This window comes from Conger conger, chromosome 10, assembly GCF_963514075.1.
Source record: "Conger conger chromosome 10, fConCon1.1, whole genome shotgun sequence".
NCBI classification, from domain to species: Eukaryota; Metazoa; Chordata; class Actinopteri; order Anguilliformes; family Congridae; genus Conger; species Conger conger.
The window spans coordinates 15,320,339-15,341,569 of record NC_083769.1 but is presented as its reverse complement, the minus strand read 5'-3'; the positions used below and the strand labels follow the sequence as shown (position 1 = coordinate 15,341,569).

At 47.9% G+C, this 21,231-nt stretch overlaps 1 protein-coding gene across 3 annotated transcripts in view; it reads left to right on the top strand.

Annotated features, from left to right (window-relative positions):
• The first annotated feature begins 1,403 nt into the window (after nucleotides 1-1,403).
• Nucleotides 1,404-21,231, top strand: part of LOC133138104 (tripartite motif-containing protein 16-like) — a 119,294-nt gene continuing 99,466 nt past the window's right edge. Inside the window, exons 1-6 of one of the 3 annotated variants that reach the window (XM_061256564.1) lie at nucleotides 1,404-2,148; nucleotides 3,087-3,182; nucleotides 3,423-3,656; nucleotides 3,803-3,959; nucleotides 7,039-7,089; nucleotides 10,879-11,965. In XM_061256564.1, coding sequence (XP_061112548.1) covers nucleotides 1,558-2,148; nucleotides 3,087-3,182; nucleotides 3,423-3,656; nucleotides 3,803-3,959; nucleotides 7,039-7,089; nucleotides 10,879-11,408 — 1,659 coding nt within the window. In that variant the 5' untranslated portion in view covers nucleotides 1,404-1,557 and the 3' untranslated portion in view covers nucleotides 11,409-11,965. Of the gene's footprint in view, nucleotides 2,149-3,086; nucleotides 3,183-3,422; nucleotides 3,657-3,802; nucleotides 3,960-6,988; nucleotides 7,090-10,878; nucleotides 11,966-21,231 lie in introns of those variants that run through there. The other 2 variants (XR_009709675.1, XM_061256565.1) reach the window with 2 other exon arrangements.

Sequence of the window (21,231 nt, the reverse complement as noted above, 5' to 3'; positions counted from 1 at the left end):
AAAATGAAATATAAATGCAGAAGGTAAAAACAGAAACCAAATGAAGGTGAGGAATTGTAGACTGCACAGAAACTTACTGGAAACAACCTACAGTTCAGTCCAGTGACCTCGTGTAATGTTTGAAAGTCACAATCATTAGTCCCAGTTATAATAATTAAAGAACCTCTTCATGTGTGAGAAAATGTGTGTTGAGCAAAAAGTATGTGTTCATAATTTGTGCCACTACTGCAAGCTACATGCATTACCTGCATTAGTTATCTCATCCCAGGCTAATATAACATAATCTGGTAGTGCACGCATGCGACATTGATTCTGGAAAATAGAGCCTTCTGCACTTGAATAAGGGGCTTCACCCCTTCAAACAAGCCCCCTACTGGATAGTAGAGAGCGGTATAAGCTTTCTAACAGTGTATGGCATGTTTGATTTAAAGTCAGTTACATGCACACCAACCTTGCATAGACTTCAGCGTAACAGAGGGATTCTTTTCGTCAATGCAGATTTGCACACCCAGCCATGTAGTAATATACAATCACTCGTTGAGGTATAATTGTTGTTGTTGTATTTTGCAGAGTGGTTGAATTTGGTGAGTGGGTGAGAAGAGCAGCAAGAAGTATGAAGTCTAGGAAGAAAACATAGGAACTGACACACAGAGACCATTTTACATGCTTACATACTTACACACATACTTATACACAGCCACTGTTTTACATGCTTACATACTTACACACATACTTATACACAGCGACTGTTTAACATGCTTACATACTTACACACAGTGACCATTTTACATGCTGTATTACTGTTGATTATTCTTGATTTTGTGTCCCTTTTAATGTTCTTTTAGGGACATTGTTATGAATTGAAGGTTATTTTTATTGTGTTTCTGTAAATACCTTTTAAATCTATAAAATCTCTTTCTCTCTCAATCTCTCTCTGAAAAGCAGAATGGTCATTTCTGCAGGGGTGTCACCTGTCGTTTGGCAGGAATAGATCAGTATGTTAATGATCGGCCCAGTCAGTGTTTGTGTACAAGGAAGAATATTTAAAATAGAGATTTCAGATCAGCTCCTACCATTTGCAAGTTTAAAAACATTACACTACTTGTCATTTGGCTGATGCTTTTATCCAAAGTGACTGACAGTTGATTGAGATTAAGCAGGAGACTATCCTCCCCTGGGGCAATGCAGGGTTAAGGGCCTTGCTCAAAGGCCCAAGGGCTGTGTGAAACTTATTGTGGCTACACCGGGGTTCACCACACAGTCCTTCAGTAAATCTGCCCTTTGTCCCATAAGATTAAATAGTTCCTCATGAATCTGCCCTCTCTGCTCAGCCTGCTCTGCTCAGCCTGGCCTCAGTCCAACACCACACCTCCTAGAGCTATTTGCACAAACAGGAAGTCTCTGCCACTCTCTCTGTTACGCAGTTTCAGAGAAACAAAACATTACTCAATCTCTTTCACAAAAACGAGACTTAGCACTGTGTCTGTCAGAAAGGCACAGAAAAAATCTGTCTCTGCCAGAGAAACAAAGCTTAACTTTGTTAGTGTGAGCAGTGAAATGGCTGAGGCTAATATCTCGGTGGATCAGGACCAGTTCAGCTGTTCAATCTGTCTGGATATCCTGAAGGATCCGGTGACTATTCACTGTGGACATAGTTACTGTATGGGCTGTATTAAGGGCTGCTGGGATCAGGATGATCATATTGGTGTCTACAGCTGTCCCCAGTGCAGACAGACCTTCACCCCAAGGCCTGTTCTGGGCAGAAACACCATGCTGGCTGAAGTGGTGGAGAAACTGAAGAAGACAGGACTCCAAGCTGCTCCTCCTGCTCACTGTTACGCTGGACCTGGAGACGTGGCGTGTGATTTCTGCACTGGGAGAAAGCACAAAGCCATCAAGTCCTGTCTGGTGTGTCTGGCATCTTTCTGTGAAACTCACCTCCAGCCTCACTATGAATCTCCTGCCTTTAAAAAGCACAAACTGGTCAAAGCCACTGGAAACCTGCAGGAGAAGATCTGCTCTAATCACGACAAACTGCTGGAGGTTTTCTGTCGTAGCGATCAGCAGTGTATCTGTATGCTGTGTGCGATGGATGAACACAGAGGCCATGATACAGTCTCAGTGGTAGCAGAAAGGACTGAGAAACAGGTAAGGACTGGAGCTCTTCACTGGCAACATAAACATACATTTTTAACATGAACCCAAAAATACTGAAAATACCTGAGCAGTGAAAATGAGAAATCAGCTGAATCATTACACTGCACTCCAACTGCATATGCCTTAATCATTAGTTTATTTTTCGTGTTTCCTTGTCTGTCAAGTTTAAAAGAGGCGTTCATTTGTTGTATTTCATGAAGTGGGTGCCCAGAATCAGGTGACCCCAGAAGTGCCCTTTATTGGCTGGTGTTAATGGCATTTATTATTTATTTATTTGTTATAGAACTTCTTTACCATTTAAAAAGGGAATTGTATCGTATTATCCACGAAAAAATACACCTCATCAATACTTTCTAATATTACGCTCTCCAAACCACCCCCCGCCCCCTTCCAATTGGTTTTGTCTAAATCTATCATCGCATCTTCCGACAATCCGAGTACAACTTGTAATGAAAAGCATCGCGTCGCGAGCCCCAGTTCGTGATTAATATCACTCAGGTAGGCACGTTTTAAATTATGAAACCACGATTAAACAACAACACTTACTTTTTATCTGATATATCGTTTAAAAAGGTAGGTATGTACTTTCCAGTTGCCACGTTCACGTTATAATTTCATCATTAGCTGCGAACCTCGGAACTCGCGAGCAAGCAAGCTAGTCTAATTATCATTCAAACGACGTTATCTCCGTCATGCACAACTTACAAATATGTATTATATTATATTATTTATATTATTATTATTATTTACATAGTGTGTGATTATGGATGGTGGTGTTGTGGCAACATCGGGGTGGGAATAGTGTGTGTCGGTGGGGTGAGTACCCTCTGTTGGGCCGAGGCCCAAAATGTACGGCCCTGATTCCTTAGGGCTTGCTGGAGTGTCTTCACCAGTGTTTTTAAACCTGGATCGTGTGTGTTTCTTCACAGAAGCAGCTGGGGGTGACACAGAGTAAGTTCCAGCAGAGAATCCAGGAGAGAGAGAAGGCGCTGCAGGATCTGAGACAGGCTGTGCAGTCACTCAAGGTGGGTACTGACCAGAGGAGAAGACCACAGCTGGATGATGGAAGAGCCATTTCAGGGCTCAGTCAGGGCTCTCCTCCAGTCAGCCAGTGAGGAGCCCAGTGTTGGGCCACTTTCCAGCCCTGTGGGGCTCAATGCCACTGAGCCACACTGTGGGGAACAGGCTGCCTGGGGTCCCAGTAAGAGCAGAGTGAAAGGCCTAGTTAAAATGTACAACCCTCCTCCTTCTGTTTCTCCTAACAGCGCTCTGCACAGACAGCAGTGGAGGACAGTGAGAGGATCTTTACTGAGCTGATCCGCTCCATTGAGAGAAGGCGCTCTGAGGTGAAAGAGCTGATCAGAGATCAGGAGAAGGCTGAAGTGAGTCGGGCTGAAGGACTCCTGGAGCGACTGGAGCAGGAGATTGCTGAGCTGAGGAGGAGAGAGGCTGAGCTGGAGCAGCTTTCACACACAGAGGATCACATCCATTTCCTCCAGGTAACATCACTGGCTCTCTGACAGTCTGCACTGTGTACACTGTACATACATGGTGAGGTGTGTTCCTCTTTTACAAAGATCTGCTCCTGGTATCTGCACAGGAATCTGTGTTCACTGTCTGTCTCTTTCTGTCTGTCTGTCTGCAGAGCTGTCAGTCCCTCTGTGCCCCTCCTGGACCTGGGGACTTACCCAGCATCACTGTCAGTCCAAACGTCTCTTTTGAGGCTGTGAGGAAATCTGTCTCTGAACTGAAAGAGCGACTGGAGGATGTTTTCAAGGCGGAGTTCAAAGTTTGTGGAAGAGGTTGGTGGACAAACCCTGCTGCAGAAAGTGTGTTTAGTCACTGCACACAACACAGTGGTGAGGTGATCTGCCTAAGATTCACTCTGACAACATGAAAGTCTTTAGGTCTGTGGGACCTGTTTTCAATGTTTATTAAAATAAAAATGAAACATTGAAATATTTTTTTCAACCTGATACACATTGGCCTGGCCTCATTTAAAAGAACACAATTTAATTTAGTGCACACTGCACCCCCCTTCACATTTACTCAGAGATCACTTCATTGGGCAGGCCTGTACACCAGCTTGTTAATTCAAATATTGAATCAACCAATCATGTGGCAGCAACTATATGCATGAAAGCATGCAGACATGGTCAAGAGGTTCAGTTGTTGTTCAGACCAAAATCTGAATTGGGAAGAAATGTGATCTTAGTGGCTTTGACCGTGGAATGATTGTTGATGCCAGACAGGGGGGAATCAGTATCTCAGAAAATGCTGTTCTCCTGGTATTTCAAGCAGAGCTCCCCTAGAGGAAGATTTTTTCTCTGTTGTAACAATGCTTCTTGGCAATACATTTTATACCGTTGGAAAGCCTGTTTATTTCCCTTTCAAATGGTGCCCCATTTGTAAGGAACATGCATTTGTGGGATGAGCAACACAGCTGAGTATGTGGGTAGCGCTCATGTAAAATTAGCCATATCTTCTCTGCCATTGGCAAACAGCTTATTCTGCTGTTGCTATTGACTCTTGTTTGGTGGATTGGATGATTTTACAGTTTATTCATTTAACAAACATTCAGGAGCCTCAGTAGCGTGTGGAAGAACCATACACAGCCACAACAGCCTGGCACCTCCTCATGCTGGTCACCAGCCTGGTCCCACACTGTTGTGGGATGGTATTCCACTCCTCAACCAGGATTTGTTGCAAGTCAGCCAACGTGGTTGTGTTGGTCACTCTAGCAGCAACAGCACGCCCCAGCTGATCCCACAAGTGTTCAGTTGGGTTGAGGTCAGGGCTGTTGGCAGGCCATTCCATTCTCTCTACTCCCAAATTCTGGAGGGAGTCTCTGATGAACCCCACTCTGTGGGGGCGAGCGTTGTCATCTTGGAGGATGGAGTTCGGTCCCAGACTGTGGAGATATGGGATTGCCACTGGTTGCAGAATCTCATCTCGATATCTCTCTGCATTGAGATTGCCTCCAATGATGACAAGCCTGGTTTTTCCAGTGATGGAGATGCCGCCCCACACCATCACACTGCCTCCACCAAAAGGTGTTCCTCTATTGGTGCAGCAATCAGCATAGCGTTCTCCCCGTCTTCTCCACACTTTGACCCTACGATCCAACTTCCGTAGGCAGAATCTGGCCTCATGGCTGAACATAGCGTTCCTCCACATGTTCAGGTTCCAGTGCAGGTGTTGCTGACACCAGTGCAAACGGGCCTGACGGTGAAGGGCAGTCATGGCAGGCCTCCTGGCAGCCCTATGAGCCGGAGATTGGCTGCGTACAGTCTGTTCCGGATTGTCTGGGCCGAAAGCCGTGTGCCATATCGTCCTGCAAACCTTGACTGCAAATCTGTAGAAGACAGCCTACGGTTCCTAAGTGCTGAAAGGGTGAGGAACCGGTCTTCTTGGGACGCCCACTTCACGGTCTGTCTCTGACATCGCCCGTTTCATGAGATTTGGCACATTTGACATGAGCGCAACCCACATACTCAGCTATGCTGCTCATCCCACAAATGCATGTTCCTTACAAATGGGGCACCATTTAAAAGGGAAATAAACAGGCTTTCCAACGGTATAAAATGTGTTGCCAAGAAGCATTGTTACAACAGAGCAATAATCTACCATACACAAATTTCCAAACTTTTTGTTTGGTGTTTATTATTAATGAGAGGGGTGAGTGACATTTCAGTCTGTCTCACAGGTTATATATTATTAATGAGAGGGGTGAGTGACATTTCAGTCTGTCTCACAGGTTATATATTATTAATGAGAGGGGTGAGTGATATTTCAGTCTGTCTCACAGGTTATATATTATTAATGAGAGGGGTGAGTGACATTTCAGTCTGTCTCACAGGTTATATATTATTAATGAGAGGGGTGAGTGACATTTCAGTCTGTCTCACAGGTTATATATTATTAATGAGAGGGGTGAGTGACATTTCAGTCTGTCTCACAGGTTATATATTATTAATGAGAGGGGAGAGTGACATTTCAGTCTGTCTCACAGGTTATATATTATTAATGAGAGGGGTGAGTGACATTTCAGTCTGTCTCACAGGTTATATATTCCTTGGTCCTGGAACGAGCTTCAGGCCAAACTCAAACTTGATTCTCTTATTTCATTAAACGATTTCAATTTGAGAATAATGCATGTTCTCATGTTAAGATGCTACTGCTTTAAGTTGGACGGATATGTTTAATTCACTGTTTCCCTGTGTTATGTTCTGTCATATTGTATGTATTGTAATGCACTTTGTTCTGTATATACCTACATAATTATGTATATTATTGTAAAGGATCCGTGATTGTGATTCTGTGATCTTATGCTGCTGTTTGACCCTGTCTTGGCTCGGTCTCATTTGTAAAAGAGGTTTTAATCTCAATGTGACTTCCTAGTCACATAAAGGTTTATATATTACAGTGTGGAGGGACATTTCAAGTGCTCACAAGCTCCAGATGATCCAGAATATCACAGAGGTGTTCAGTGTGAATAGGGATGAAATCTATAAAAGTACCCAGTATGTTAGGGGCAGTTCTTCTGGCTAGGGCGTAACCCTAAATGTTTTCATTGAAAGCTTTGTTTAATCTTGAGAGAACAAAATACAGTATGACCAGTATGTCTTTGTTTACTAGGATGCAAGATACTGCATAGAGATGAGAGGAGAGAACACAAGTCAAATTCCTCAGTAGTTTTATGATGAAACCATCCTGTCTCCTCTCTCTGCTCTGTTTTAGTGTAACATTTGAGACCCATTCTGATACTGTATTCTGGGTGACATCAGTTGTCATTTACTTGCAGATTGAAACAAGCATTCAATTTCTCCAGGATCTCAGAAAAATGTTCATATTTTTCTCTTGTGATCTCTCTCTCCACAGTGGAAGAAGTCTCTGTTCTAGAGCCCCAGACCAGACAGGACTTCTTACAATGTGAGTCTGTTTAAGACTTAAAGAGAGGAAGGGAGGGGAGGGGGAGGGGGAGATGGAGATGGAGAGGGAGAGGGAGAGGGAGAGGGGGAGGGAGAGGGAGAGGGAGAGGGGGAGGGGGAGGGGGAGGGGGAGGGAGGAAGAGGAGGAGATGGATGGAGGGAGGGGAGAGTGAGAGAGAGGGAGGGAGAGGGGGTAGAGGGAGGGAAAGGGGGTAGAGGGAGGGAAAGGGGGTAGAGGGAGGGAGAGGGGGTAGAGGGAGGGAGAGGGGGTAGAGGGGGTAGAGGGGGGGAGAGGGAGAGAGGGGGGAGAGGGAGAGAGGGAGAGGGAGGGGGAGAGAGAGGGAGGGGGAGGGGAGAGGAAAGGGGGAGGAAGAGGAGAGGGTTGGAGGGAGGGAGAGAGGGGGAGGGGGGAGTGAGGAAGAGTAGGAGATGGAGGGAGGGAGAGAGGAAGGGGAGAGGGATGGAGGGAAGAAGAGGAGATGGAAGGAGGGTGGGAGGGGAGAGAGGGAGGGAGAGAGGGATGGAGGGCGGGAGAGGAGGGCAGAGAGAGAGGGAGGGAGAGGGGGAGAAAGAGGGAGGGAGTGGGAGAGGGAGGTTTTGGAGGGGGGAGAGGGAGAGAGAGAGGATGGGGAGGGAGAGGGAGGGAGAGAGAGAGCAATGGAGGGGAGAGAGGGAGAGATAGGGAGGGGAGAGGGAGGTAGGGAGGGGAGAGATGGGGAGAGGAGGAGAGGGAGAGGGAGAGGGAGGGAGGGGGAGAGAGGGAGGGAGGGAGGGGGAGAGAGGGAGGGGGGAGAGGGAGGAAGGAAGGGAGAGAACAGGGAGAGGGAGGGAAGGGAGAGGAGAGGGAGGGGAGAAAGGGAGGGGAGGGAGGGGAGAAAGGGAGGGGAGGGAGGGGGAGAAAGGGAGGGGAGGGAGGGGGAGAAGGTAGGGGGGAGAGAGGGAGAGGAGCGGGGGAGAGGGAGGGGAGGGGAGAGGAGAGGGAGAGGAGGGAGAGAAGAGGGAGGGAGGGAGGGAGGGAGGGGGGAGAGGGAGAGGGAGTGTAGAGGGGGAGAGTGAGGTAGGGAGAGGGGGAGGGAGGGAGGGAGGGGAGAGATGGATGGATGGAGGGAGGGAGGGAGGGGAGAGAGTGGAACGGAGGGGGGAGAGGGGGAAAGGGAATGGAGAGCGGGAGAGGGAGGTTTTGGAGGGGGGAGAGGAGAGAGAGAGGATGGGGAGGGAGAGGGAGAGGGAGGGAGAGAGAGAGGAATGGAGGGGAGAGATAGGGAGGGGAGAGGGAGGTAGGGAGGGGAGAGGAGAGAAGAGAAAGGGAGGGGAGAGAGGGAGGGGAGAGATGGGGAGAGGAGGAGAGGGAGGGAGAAGAGAGGGAGAGGGAAAGGGAGAGGAAGGGAGGGGAGGGAGAGAGAGGGAGAGAGGGAGAGGAGGGGGAGAGGGAGGAGAGAGGGAGAGGGAGGTAGAGAAGGGAGGAGAGAGGGAGAGGGAGGTAGGGAAGGGAGGGGAGAAAGGGGGACAGAGGGAGGGAGGGAGAAAGAGAGGGAGGGGAGAGGGGGAGAGGGAGGGGAGAGAAAGAGGGAGAGAGGGAGAGGGAGGGAGAGAAAGAGGGAGAGGGAGGGGAGAGAAAGAGGGAGAGGGGGAGAGCGAGCGAGGGAGGAAGGGAGGGGAGAGAGAGAGGGGGAGGGGGGGAGAGGGAGAGAGGGAAGGGAGGGGAGAGGGAGGGGGGGAGAGGGAGGGAGGGGGAGGGAGAGGAGAGGGAGGGAGAGGGAGGGAGGGGAGAGGGAGAGAGAGGGAGAGGAGGGGGAGAGGGAGGAGAGAGGGAGAGGGAGGTAGGAAGGGAGGAGAGAGGGAGGTAGGAAGGGAGGGGAGAAAGGGGGACGGGGGGAGGGAGGGGAGAGATGGATGGAGGGAGGGAGGGAGGGGAGAGAGTGGGATGGAGGGGGGAGAGGGGGAAAGGGAATGGAGAGGGGGAGAGGGAGGTTTTGGAGGGGGGAGAGGGAGAGAGAGTGGATGGGGAGAGAGGGAGGGAGAGAGAGGAATGGAGGGGAGAGAGGGAGAGATAGGGAGGGGAGAGGGAGGGAGGTAGGGAGGGGAGAGGAGAGAAAGGGAGGGGAGAGAGGGAGGGGAGAGATGGGGAGAGGAGGAGAGGGGGAGAGGGAGGAGAGAGGGAGGTAGGGAAGGGAGAGAAAGAGGGAGGGGAGAGGGAGGAGAGAGGGAGAGGGAGGTAGGGAAGAGAGAGAGGGTGGGAAAGGGAGAGGGTGGGAGAGGGGAGTGAGGGGGGAGGGGGGGAGAGGGAGAGAGGGAGGGGGGGGAGAGGGAGGGAGAGGGAGGGAGGGGGAGGGAGAGAAAGAGGGAGGGGAGAAGAGAGGGAGAGAGAGGAGAGGGAGGCGAGAAGAGAGGGAGGAGGGAGGGGGGAGAGAGGGAGAGGGGAGGGTAGAGGGGGAGTGTGAGGTGGGGAGAGTGAGGTAGGGAGAGGGGGACGGAGGGAAGGGAGAGGGGGAGGGAGGGAGGGGAGAGATAGATGGATGGAGGGAGGGAGGGAGAGGAGGGAGAGGGGGAGAAGAGAGGGGGAGGGAGGGAGAGAGAGGGTGGGGAGAGAGAGGGAGGGGGAGGAGAGGGAGGGAGGGAGGAGAGAGAGAGTGAGCGAGGGAGGGGAGAGGGCGGAGAGGAGGGGAGAGGAAGGGAGGGGAAAGGAGGGGAGGGGAGAGGGGAGAGGGAGGGGGAGAGGAAGGGAGGGGAGAGGGGGAGAGGAAGGGAGGGAGGGAGGGAGAGGAGGGAGGAGGGGGAGGGGGGGAGAGAGGGAGGGAGGGGAGGGAGGGAGGGAGAGGAGAGAGAGGGGGAGGGAGAGAAAGAGGGAGGGGAGAGGAGAGGGAGGGAGGAGGAGAGGGAGGGAGGGAGGGAGGGAGGAGAGAGAGAGAGAGAGAGAGGGCGGAGAGGAGGGGAGAGGAAGAGAGGGAGGGAGGAGAGGAGGGAGGGAGGGAGGGGAGAGGGCGGAGAGCAGGGGAGAGATAGGGAGGGGAGAGAGCAGAGGGGGGGAGAGGGAGGGGGGAGAGGAGAGGGGGAAGGGGCGGGAGAGAGGGTGGGGGAGAGAGAGGGAGGGAGGGAGGAGGGAGGAGAGGAGAGGAGGGGAGGGGAGAGAGGAGGGGAGAGGGAGAGAGGGAGGGGAGGGGGAGAGGGAGGGAGGGGGGAGAGGAGGGGAGAGGGGGAGGGGAGAGGGGAGAGGAAGGGAGGGGAGAGGGGGAGAGGGGAGAGGGGAGGGAGGGAGGGAGTGAGGAAGGGAGAGGAGAGAGAGGGGGAGGAGGAGGGAGAGAAAGAGGGAGGGGAGAGGAGAGGGAGGGAGAGGAGGGAGGAGGAGAGGGAGGGAGGGAGGAAGAGAGGGAGGGAGGAGAGGGAGCGAGGGAGGGAGGGAGGGGAGAGGGCGGAGAGCAGGGGAGAGGGGGAGAAGAGAGGGAGAGGGGGGAGGGAGGGGTGAGGGAGGGGAGAGAGCAGAGGGGGGGAGAGGGAGGGGGGAGAGGAGAGGGGGAAGGGGCGGGAGAGAGAGGGTGGGGAGAGAGAGGGAGGGAGAGGGAGAGGAGGGGAGGGGGATGAAGGGGTGAGGTTGAAAATCCAATACAAGGGTAAAAATCAGTGAAAAGTAACTTTCAGAAGACACAAGCAAGTTTAAAAAGCTTTAAACATCTTAAAAATGAGAACAATAAAGAAAATATGAGATTTAAACACATGAAATATGAAAGATGTGTAAAATATGTATTATGTGTAAAATATGTGAGTGGAGCTCTCCTCTCTTCTCCTCCATCAGATGGCTGTCAGCTCACACTGGACCCCAACACAGCGCACAGAAACCTCCGTCTGTCTGAGGGGAACAGAGAGGTGACCTGGGTGGGACAGATCCAGTCATATCCTGATCATCCAGAGAGATTTGAGCGCTGGCCCCAAGTGTTGTGCAGAGAGGGTGTGTCTGGACGCTGTTACTGGGAGGCTGAGTGGAGTGTGGGTGGGGTTTCTATAGCAGTGTCATATAAAGAGATCAGCAGGAAAGGGGGGGGTAATGACTGTGGAATGGGACATAATAACAAGTCCTGGAGTTTGATCTGCTCTCCCTACAGTTACTCTTTCAGGCACAATAATGTTGACACTAAAATCCCTGTTCCCTCCTCCTCCAGAATAGGAGTGTACCTGGATCACAGGGCAGGAACTCTGTCCTTCTACAGCGTCTCTGACACAATGACCCTCCTGCACAGAGTCCAGACCACATTCACTCAGCCCCTCTATCCTGGGTTTGGGGTTCATTGTTATGGATCCTCTGTAAAACTGTGTGATCTGGGATGAGGCAGAGAGTGAAGGGAAGATCAAAGAGAGGGAAACATACTGAAAATACTGTGAGAGAGAGAGGGTAAAATAGGTGAACAAAAAATGTTTTTGTTTGTTTTTATAAGTGCCTTCAGGCCACATCTCAATAGTCCAGAACAAAAAATTATTCCTTTTTCAAAAAGAGGAATAAAATGAAGCGGCCAAAAAATTAGGAACACCGGAAAGAAAAGAAAAAAAGAAAAAATGTGGAATTCACAGAAATGTGGAATAAAAAATAACAGAAATGTGGAATAAAAAATAACAGAAATGTGGAATATAAATGACAGAAATGTGGAATAAAAAATAACAGAAATGTGGAATAAAAAATAACAGAAATGTGGAATTCACGTGACCGCGTTGGTCCGCCGTTATCAGTGCCTGGGCCGTCCAATCCGCTCCTTTCCCTCAGAAGTCCCCCTTCTCCGCCTTGTCCCCGATCGGGCCTCCACACCATGGTAACCAGGTCTTATGGGTTCTGTTCTGTACATCGTGTGGGAAATGTTGGGCTGATGCCAATAAAGCCATTTGAATTTGAATTTGACAGAGGGAGAGATGGGGAGAGGGGGATAGAGAGGAGGGGGTATAGGGAGGGGACAGAGAAAGAGAAAGATATATAGGTCCTCTTCACAGTGGCAGAGTTTATGTTAGAATGCCACAATCCTAGAGAGAAAAAGCAGGAATAAATGTATTCTGTATATTACTTTGTTTGTTACTAATTAATTGTTATATATAACTGTCACATATTATCATTTATTCACTGATTATTTGTCAATGTTTATTATTTTTATTGTATTGCTTGGCAACATTGTTGCTTTTTCCTTTCATGCCAGTAAAGCAAATTTGAATTTGAATTTGAATTTGAGAGAGAGAGAGGGAGAGAGAGAGAGAGAGAGAGAGAGGGGGGGGTGGATGCTTTTTTAACACATGGGTAAACACAGACCCCCAGGTAAATCGACTATTACCAGAAAGCATGAGCCAGTACATAACCTCTCCAAAAGTCCTATGAATAAACATAACGGCAGTATTAAGAATCTGGCAACCTCTAATCTTCACAAGGGGGCTGAACATGGAGAAAAGGAAAAGAGCAATTGTAATCATCAGCAGCCCTGCTACAGTGTCCACAGAAGTGCTCCCAAACCCCACTCTCCCTCGACTGAAAAGGCCAGGCCTCTTGTAGCCCTCATAACCTGCTATTTGGCCACAGCAAGACTACAGTGGCCATCCCTGTATGAAGGGGCGGTGCTGCCACCTGGTGGACAGCACCCTACTTTCCCTTCTGTCACCAGAGCCCCAAACTCACTTTCCCAACCAGAAACCTTCTGGAGTTAGGATGTAGAGGACAGAAGCCATGCAGGATGTCTTTCAAATCTGTGGTTTCACCCTGCAACCCAGAATTCAGGAACAGCACTTGCAAATCAAACCCAAACACATTCACGCCATACAATCTTCTGTACGTTTATTCACCATGAACCATACATGATTTCCTCTCAAATAGTTTCTCTCAGTTTTTTGTTCAGTATTTCATGAAAGCTAGTCATTTACAGCCAGAGTGCCAAAAGCAATACATAACGAGAAAACCATCCTATTATTCTGAATCAAAGAAAGGAAAAAGATTTGGAGAACAAGAGAAAAAGACAGGCTCCTGAGAGGAGGGTGGATGTCATGCCTTTTGCATGCGCGTGCACACTCAGTTACACTAGAAGTATATAAATATGAAGATATAAGGACATAAATATAAGGATGTGGAGAATAGGCAGACTGGCAGGGTGATACGTTGTCATCTACCATCGCTCATCCCCATCATCTCTGCTGCCCAGCTGCCATGTTGGATAAGGATTTATTTCCTTTTTATTTGAAGGGAAAAAACACGTTGAACGTGCCGACCCCATCAGCTCTGGTGATGTTAGAGCCAGACCAGAGAGAGTCTCCCATTCTCCATTCCTCCCCCAGAGCGCCATCCCACTCCTGAAACGGAATTCCACATTCCTGGAGCAGGACGACGTCTGAGGGGATCTGTGATGGAGAAAACAGTGATGCGTTTGTCGGAGTGTCTGATGATGCGGGTGTTGAGTGTGGTAACTGTGAAGTTGTAGACCATAATGTTTATTTTTTGTGTGTGTCTGGTGATCCGGTATGGCTGTTAGCCATATTCTGGCAGATTTGGTTTATTGTGTTGAAAATTGTATCGGGATTATTATGGCGCCTACTCACCCCCTGACCATGTTCGCCCATGGGTCTCCCCTCCTGACTGCCTGGGAGGTTCCGTCCTGGAGAGGTGGGGGTGGTTGTTCTTGCCCCAGGCCTCCCCCCAGTGCCTGGGAGGGCCTGGGAGGAGGGGGATGTCGTCGCCCCCTTTTGAGAGTGCGGACGTACTGGGAACAGTCCGTCAGGTTAGGAGGAAAAACCAGGTGGAAAAATAAGAGGTGCGAAGGAGCCAAGAAAGGGAGGGAAAAAGGAGAGAGAGAAGGGACACAAAGCTCTGAGAAGCCTCTCAAGGACAGCCGAAAACCAGTGGCCAGTGGTAGGCAACAGGTTTATTCGTGCGGAAGAGAAACCCGAGTGAAACGTTCTTAGTAAAAAGCAGGAAAGTCAATTACAATCAGGAAAATATTCCAAAGAGCAATGGTGTTTGGGGTGTTTATAGGATTACATTTGCATATATTCAAATATAGCTACAAATCAAGTGTAACCTCTGATTGGTGGTAAGGAATTGCGCCTATCCCGAGCACCTCGGATTGGGCCATTCAAATCCCTAATGGTCATGGGGCCTCGCCCCGCTCCCCCCTGGAGTCCAGTGGAAAATCCCCAGAGGGGGAACATTGAAACTGATATCGGTCATTATCATATGTGAAGTGGTCCAATACACAAATTTGTCTGTCTCCCAACAACACACACATACACACATACACACACACACACACACACACACAAACATACACATACATACACACACACACACACAAACATATACAAACACACAAACATTAATGTTGTTAATGAGGTTTTGGAAGACAGCGGGGGCGTTAGTGAGCTCAAAAGGCATGACCAGGTACTGGAAGAGGCCGCTGGGGGTGCTAAAGGCCATCTTCTACTCATCCCCCTCTCAGATCACAAGGTGGTCGGCGTTATGGAGGTCCAACTTGGTGAAATATTGGCAGCCTTGTAGTGAGGAGAAAGCAGATGAGATCAGAGGGATAGGGCAGTGATTCTTGACTGTAATGTCCTTCACTGACGGGCACTGTTTTCTAACGGACAGGCATTGACCCCGTGACCTGGTCCGGCACAGTACAGGCAGAGGCGCTCAGACATCCGCCTGTCCCTCTCTTGCTGGGAGAGACAGGTTCATCCCACCTACATGGGTTCGGGTTCAGGCTCTGGTTTTTCAGGTTGTCCGGTTCTTGGCCGGGTCGGGTCACGCACCATTCCCTCAGTCGACTGTCCACTCGGATGGCCAGGTCGATAAGGAGACTGTCCACTCGGATGGCCAGGTCGATGAGGAGACTGTCCACTCGGATGGCCAGGTCGATAAGGAGACTGTCCACTCGGATGGCCAGGTCGATAAGGAGACTGTCCACTCGGATGGCCAGGTCGATGAGGAGACTGTCCACTCGGATGGCCAGGTCGATAAGGAGACTGTCCACTCGGATGGCCAGGTTGATAAGGAGACTGTCCACTCGGATGGCCAGGTCGATAAGGAGACTGTCCACTCGGATGGCCAGGTCGATAAGGAGACTGTCCACTCGGATGGCCAGGTCGATAAGGAGACTGTCCACTCGGATGGCCAGGTCGATAAGGAGACTGTCCACTCGGATGGCCAGGTCGATAAGGAGACTGTCCACTCGGATGGCCAGGTCGATAAGGAGACTGTCCACTCGGATGGCCAGGTCGATAAGGAGACTGTCCACTCGGATGGCCAGGTCGATAAGGACGTTGAGGGAAGTTGGCAGCTCACAGAGATTAGCTGATCCAGGATCAGCTCTGATAGTCCGTTCTGAAAGGTCTCTCCCCAACCTGCCGAGGCCGTCAGGGTCCAAAACTCAATGTAGTCGTCCGATACGGCACCCTAGCGGATGCGGAAGAGTTCACGGGAGGCAGCTGGTCCAGAAGTAGCCCAGGCGAACACCCTCTTCATGGCTGAGGCGAAGTTAAACGCAGGTAAATGCCAAGCAATTTTTGTCAATTTCGCAAGCATTCAATTTGTTTTTTGGCAGCAACACAATGGAATCTTACAAAACCACCTGAAGGCTGCATACAAAATGACAGAATTTGTAGTAATTTCAGAAAAAACAGGACTGAGAGGGTTGCCTGGTTCAATCCCCCAGCGTGGGTATGTCCCTGAGCAAGACGCCCAAGTGCTCCCAGTGAGTGTGTGTGTGTGTGTGTGTGTGTGTGTGAGAGAGAGTGTGTGTGTGTGTGTGTGTGAATGACAAACATTAATTGCAAAACGCTCTGGATAAAAATAGCTATTTTAACACTGTTGTGAACATTATGACCAATTGTTTTCCAAATTATTTATATTAGTTGACATATTTCTTATGTTTATTTATAACTCATGATATACAGCATTGCAGGTAATGTCCATTATAATATGTTTTTTTGTAAAGCTTTGGCAACACCTATTACAATGTGTCATGCTAATAATTTAATCATGATTTGAATTGAACTGAGAGAGGGAGAATGTGAACAAACTTTGAAAAAGCTACAACATTTTCTTTTTACAATTTATTGTTGGAGAGCAGTATAACAGTGCTTTCGGGGGACAATTTTGGGAATCTGTTCAATACCGTCAATTTTGGTATTCAGTATGGCAAGGCATACCGTGTTCAACACAACCTCTTGATTAAAAACATAATATTGAAACCATGTTACTCCAATATTCAGCAGCAACAATGCAATTAGTCATTTGACCAGTTTATCAGTCACTTCAGGGAGCAGAGTGATTCAGAAAACACCGACAGATACCAACATAGAACTTCATATTTCTTGAACAGTTGAACAAGAGTTTTATACGGGCATCCGTCTGCCAAGCATGGATTATGCTGATGTCGTAGTCTTATATTAATGTCTATAATTCTTTGCTATGTATCGTTTGAAAAGCAAGGTGTACATTCCTTTGCGCCGCGGTAGTTATAATTATAAATTGTCTTTTTCTCTTGCTTATAAAATCTAAATGACTTGCGGCGTGTGCTCGCTTTTCTTCCGATGTGCTGATGGGATAGACGCGATAGGAGGGCTCCGCAATTAACGGACAAACTGGGTCCAAATGTGCTGGGGTGACTCAGGTCTCTCCAACCGTAAGACTCAAATCGCGGTTAAGCCGTCAGCAAAACACTGTAGCATTGAAAACTGATTCCACAGAGGAGGTAAGAGTGGCCAAAACGAGATTAACACGTTTCACTGCTGAAGAATGCCGTTTTCAGAGGGTGCGGTGACTATCACACAGGAAACAGAGTGTCAAATTAAATAATAATAATAATAATAATAATAATAATAATAATAATAATGAGATACTCAAACCACCATGTCTGCCACCAACAATCATTCCATCGTCAAAGTCACTTCGATCACATTTTTTCCCTATTCTGATGGTTGATGTGAACATTAACTAAAGCACCTGCTGTATTTAATACAACATTTGACTTGTATGGAAACAAATAATTTTCCAGTCAGTTTCTGAATGCTGTTTCAACTTGCCCCATAGTCAGGGCATGTTGGAACAGTTTCACTCCCTCTACTGTTGACTGAACTGTAATCGCCAGCAATGTTCTAGAACTGTTCTGTAGTCATTAGCAAAGATATGTATGGTATGAATATTGCTCATTTTGATTATTGCTAAAAATGAGTATAGTGTGTAAGACTATTGTGTGTTTTTTTTTTAATTAAGCAAAAATCTAAATCTATCTGTTCCCTGGTCTCCCCTACCTCAAAGAATGAAAAGACAGGCATATGAGAAACAACAATAAGAAGAAAAAAGAATGAAGTAACAGTTAATTATAGACAGGCACAGGGTGGCACGATGGTGCAGCGGGCAGCAATGCAACCTCACAGCAGTTGCTCACAGCCTCTAGTTGTATATAATATACAGAGACAGCGACGCCAATAGAAAGCAATGGGGAAAGATTCCGCCACACATTCCCTGCTCACTTGCGTCTTTGGTCACATGCCCAAGGAAGAAAACACAGAGTAAATTATGTATTAAATAAAAACACTCCAGCAGTTGCCAAACGAGGGCACACTAGATTTTACGTCAGAGCATTTCTTGGAAAATAAAAACATCTCTCTCTTTGTCTGTGTGCTAGGGGGAGAAATCATCAATGAAAAAAAGTATGAAAACATCAGTATCTGAGTTGATTTGCTGTCAAAAAGTGATCTGTGTGTGGACCCCGTAGCCTGTCCAGGGTGTGTTCAATAAATAAATAATTCCTCGCCCAATGCATGCTTGGATAGGCTCCAGCGCAAGAATGAGCTCCAGCTGCCAGGAATAAGTGGAGGGTGAATCTGTTGTGAGTGACATTACAACTTGGAGAGTTTTGTGACAAGTATTATTGCACAGCTGCCATTGTATTTATTATTAAGTTTCAAGGTTTTTCGCTAACTATACTAGGCCCTTGTTTGACATGGAAATATTTAAGCTATGTGCTTCTTTGCGGAAGTTTGTTGCGTGACTGACGTTACAAAGAATGGACATGCAAAAAATCTAGTCAACTGTGATTCAAAATTGTCTTCAAACTACTGGATGTAGAAAACTGCATCTAACACAATGTAAAGACTGTATCTTAGTAATAAACACAGAGTGATAATGGTCATTTAATTGCCCAGTAATTACATAAATATAGTGTGACTGACGTTACATCTAACACAATGTAAAGACTATATCTTAGTAATAAACACAGAGTAATAATCAAAGAAAATGGTCATTTAATTTCCCAGTAATTACATAAATATAGTGTGACTGACATTACCATGACTGACTTTACAACTTGCAACACTTTGCATAGTTAAGTATGTGAGTTCTAATTGGCATGGAACCACTAATATTGCTTAAATTGTAAACGGTTATATTATTCCAACACTAATTTTCATCTTACGGCACGGCAACACCACTGTAACCATCAATGTCAGCCATCGCCATCAGACAGGGAACTAATCCATGGTAATTAATGACAGCGGCTCCACTGTAGCTATTGCGTCACGTTTGATGGCAGCATCAAAGTTAGAGAATCGTCAAGATTGATTTCTCGATGGTTGACATGCACATTCATTCCCATATTGTGAATTGATTTTAATGAAAAATGTAGTTGTTCTGCTTGTTTTTTCTTATTTAACTCCATACAAATGATAGAGTGATTGGCTATTGACATCAGGTACATGATTGTGCAAGCACTACAGGTGTGGTCAAAGTGCACAGCTGCCTCTAACACATTTTCTCCCTGCCAAAACTTCAAGCACAAATGGATGACGAGCGCCTTGTTATTGAGGTAGAAAAATACAATCTTCAGTATGACTCGACTGATTGTCAGCACATAGACAAATTAGCTGATGTTCGATGGCTGCAGTGAAGCCAGTCGAATGTCAGAATGATGGCTGATGGCGATGGCTGCCGTTAATGACAGAATACTTGAAATTAATTTCACTACATGTATGTCGGAATAGAACACATAATTATGAATAGTAGGTCTGCCACTCAGAAGGCTGACTTCATCCCCGCATATGCCTCCCTCAAGTCCCTATAATTACTTGTCCTTACTGAGACCTGCATCACACCTGACAACACCGCCACTCCCGCTGCCCTCTCATCCTCCTTCTCATTCTGTCACACTCTCCGGCCATCCGGCCGCGGCGGTGGTACTGGTATGTTAACCTCCCCCTCGTGTAAATTCTCTGTTTTCCCCCTCTCTGACCTGTCCATATCCACTTTTGAGCAGCATTCTGTCTCAATATCCTACCCTATTAACCTCTTTATTACTGTTGTCTATCATCCTCCATGGGAAGTTTCCTTGATGAACTAGACACCCTTCTAAGCTCCTTCCCTGATGATGACACCCCACCGATTCTCCTCGGAGACTTCAATATCCACCTTGAAGCCTCCCAGGCTGCTGCCTTCCTGCCACTACTGTACTCCTTCGACCTCTCTCTGCAACACTCTCCCCCAACCCAAGGTGGGTAATGTCCTAGACCTTGTCTTCATGAGGAACTGCTCATGCTCCAAATTCATGGTTACCCCTCACATACATCTGATCACCACTTCATCTCCTTCTCCCTCCCCCTTTCTCCCCAACCTCCCTGCCCTTCTCACAACCTACCAGTCTCTCCTAGTGGCATTCTCTTTTGTTGTCACTGCCGGCAAGGTAAAATACTATCAAAGGCAAATTCATAACTCCACTCAATTGTTTCCTCTCTCCTCAGCACGCCTCCTTCCCCACCTCAGTCCTTCTTGGGTGCTGATGACTTTGCAGATTTCTTTGATGAGAAGATCCCAGACATCTGCCGATCCTTGGCAAGCACCGCCCCCCTCTCTTTGCCCCTTCCCCCCTCTAGGCCCATCCCTTCCTTTTCCACTTTCTCTGCCCTTACAGACTCAGATGTTTCCCAAATCTTGCTCTCCCTCTGACATACCACCTGTGCCCTTGACCCTATCCCCTCTTCTCTCCTCCAGACAATCACACCTGAATTTTAAGTGAAGCAGGAAGTGACAGTTTAACAGAGGATGGATTGATAATGGTGTGGATCTTAAAGGGGCCAATGAAGCGGGGTTGTAGTTTGTGTGATGTGGCTTGGAGGGGAATGTCCTTAGTGGACAGCCAGACGGAGTCACCTGGTTTGTAGGCTGGTGCTGGTGTGCGGTGGACAATACATGACTAAGACAAAATTAATAAACATAAAACATGGCAAGACAGACCTGAAACATGACAGGTACAGTATCAACACCTCGGACCCTTGCCACAGGAGCTCTCCAGGGCTCAGTCCTTAGCCCGCTTCTTTTCTCCCTTTATACTAGATCCATTGGTCCTGTTATTACTGCTCATGGTTTGTCCTACCACAACTATTCTGATGATACCCAAGCCTTTTTCACCATCTGACACACAGGTTTCAGCCTGCATCTCTACTTGTGTGAGTGACATCCAGAGCTGGATGGATGACCACCATCTAAAGCCCAAGTTGACAGAACTGTTGAATCTTGGTAGAGCTATGGAGCTTGCTAAGGTGCAGGCTGAGACGTGTGCGTGGGGGGTTGGACCCAAAATGCACGACAGAGGTGTAATAAAGTCCCGTCAGGGCTTTATTCAGGGAATGTCCAGTGAACGTAGTCAAAAAACAGGCAATGTTCAAACGTAAAATCCAGCCAAAACCAAAGTATAGTACCGAGGGTGAAGGCAGTCTCGTAATCGGTACACCATGCAAAAAAGTCCAGTAACCAGGAAAGCTGGCAGCGGGGCAGAAATACAGGCGGACGGTAGGCAGGGAAAAGCACAAAGACAGCAGGCAAAGTCGTGGTACAGGCAGGCAAGGGTCAACAAAACAGGCTTTGGTCAATCTTTGGTCAATAAACAGGCTTGTATCGCAACGGGTAGACAATGGCTTGACAAAAACGCTCAAAGTGAACTCACGAACAGGGGGCAACAATTTTGCAAAGACTTGACATGAAACTGAGCTTATATGCAGGTGTAGACAGGTGCAGACAATTAACTTGAGAGCAGCATGAGAATGGAAATCAGGACTGGAGGATTGACAAGTTAACGAGGTAATTAGTAATAAACCTATCCTGCCCTAGCGAAACGTAAGGCAACATGAACACATGGTT